Consider the following 1,882-nt stretch of genomic DNA (forward strand, 5'->3'; position numbering starts at 1 on the left):
ATGAGATATTCAAAGTGGATTTTATTATTTAAAATATTTTATTAATTACTTTTTATTTTATGTGTATGCCTATATTGCCTGCATGTGTGTAAGTGCACCCATGTCGTGCAATGCCTGTGGAGGCCAGAAGAAAGCATCATTTCCTGGAACTGGAGTAATGGACTGTTCGCAGCCACCATCTAGGTGCTGGGAATCAAATCAATTCCTCTGCAAGAGCAGTCAGTGCTCTTTACCACTGAGCCATCTCTCCATGCCATAGACTCCAAAATTTAAAAACAATACAAAACAGGAGATGTGGTGGTAATGAAGTCTGTTTGTCAGCTTAAATTGTGTCATAATATACTTCTCAAGTAAGACAAATATGCCCTTCAGCGGTCTTTCTCTTGCTTAATGAGTTTTGAATGATTTTTATGCTCTACTAATTCATGCCTATTTCTTAGGAAATTGACATCTAATTGGAGTCAATGTATTCAGTTATACCAGCCTCTCATTTGGAGTTCTTGTCATAGAGATATATACTGTTCATTGGAAAGTAATCTATTACCACACAGTTTAAAATAATCTATGTGTGCTGTCAATCTGTGTTCATAATCTCGTTTCTCTGGACCATCACCCTGCTATTGCTTTTTCCTCCACAGAAAGGCAGAACCTCTCCAGATGTCGTCCAATAATGACCCCGTCATAATCCCAATGACACAAAGAAGCACCAGTGTCCCTCCTGGAACGAGCACAAGTGACCTGAAGACATGTACTGAAGGGGCTGTGTTAAGTTTTCATAACCTCAGCTATCGAGAAAAATGGCAAACTGGCTTTCCACTTCGACGAAAAACATTTGAGAAAGAAATTCTGTCAAATGTCAAGTATGTACATGATCTAAAGAGGCCACTTTATTGCCCTGATCGGGACAGAATTTCTCTACTATCAGTAAACTGCTTTTTTGTGCCTGTGTGTGTGCAGATGCATGTGTGCATGTTTGTGTAGGCTAGAGGTCAACCGGGGATGTTGTTCCTCAGGTGCCCTCCACATTGTTTTATCTTTCTGTGTGTGCTTCTGTGAGTGTGGATGTGCACATCCCTTGGGAAACATGGAGGTCATAGGCCAACCTTGTGCATTTCTCTCCTGTTTTACCTTGTTTGAAACAGGGTCTCTTGTTGCTCACTGCTGTATATTCCAGACTATCTACCCCCAAACTTCTGGGGATTCTTCTGTCTTAGCCTCCTTTCACTCTATAGGAGCACTGGAATTACAGACATTCAGTATGGTGTCCAAATTTTTTGTGGGTTCTGGGGATTGAATTTAGTTCCTCACCCTTGAACAGCAAGTGTTTTACCCACTGTATCATCTCCCAAGCCCTTTTATGTTTGCTTTTTGAGAATGGGGTCTCTGACTAGGACCTGGAGCATGCCAATCAAAGGTCCTCCTGTGCTCACCTCCTGCGTGCTGGAATTACAAGCATGTATCACTCCACCCAGCTGTTCATGTGGGTGCTGGGGGCTGAACTCAGGTCCTTATGCTTATGCAGCAAGCAATTTACTGAGCAATCACTCCAGCGATAATCTGCTTTTCTTTTTGAAGACATTTGATACATACATGTCTTTGATTAAACTAGGAATGAAATGATTCGAACGCTTTTTAGGTGTTTGTTTAATCTGAGAAACTGCAACTACTTTCCCCATAACATTAACCAGATTCACACTTCTTGCCTTACCAACTGCCCATTTTCCTCATTTGGCTGGTCTCAGTCACTGTAAATATGGGTAAATGCAGTGACCAGTCACCATGCTATAATCTAAATGTTAAGCTGTTTTGAAATGTCCTTTACCCAACTCAATGTCCTTTACCCAACTCATCCATTGCTTTTGAAATTCAACCTTATTCAATA

The 1,882-nt window shown here is 41.0% G+C and overlaps 1 protein-coding gene across 1 annotated transcript in view; it reads left to right on the top strand.

Moving 5' to 3' along the window:
• The window catches only part of LOC108490744 (ATP-binding cassette sub-family G member 3-like), a 23,493-nt gene that overhangs the window by 16,869 nt on the left and 4,742 nt on the right, over positions 1-1,882 (top strand). Inside the window, exon 2 of the mRNA XM_017797743.2 lies at positions 639-860. Coding sequence (XP_017653232.2) covers positions 658-860 — 203 coding nt within the window. The 5' untranslated portion in view covers positions 639-657. The remainder of the gene's footprint in view (positions 1-638; positions 861-1,882) is intronic.

Source organism: Nannospalax galili, unplaced genomic scaffold, assembly GCF_000622305.1.
Source record: "Nannospalax galili isolate Female #2095 unplaced genomic scaffold, S.galili_v1.0 scaffold5156, whole genome shotgun sequence".
Lineage (NCBI taxonomy): Eukaryota > Metazoa > Chordata > Mammalia > Rodentia > Spalacidae > Nannospalax > Nannospalax galili.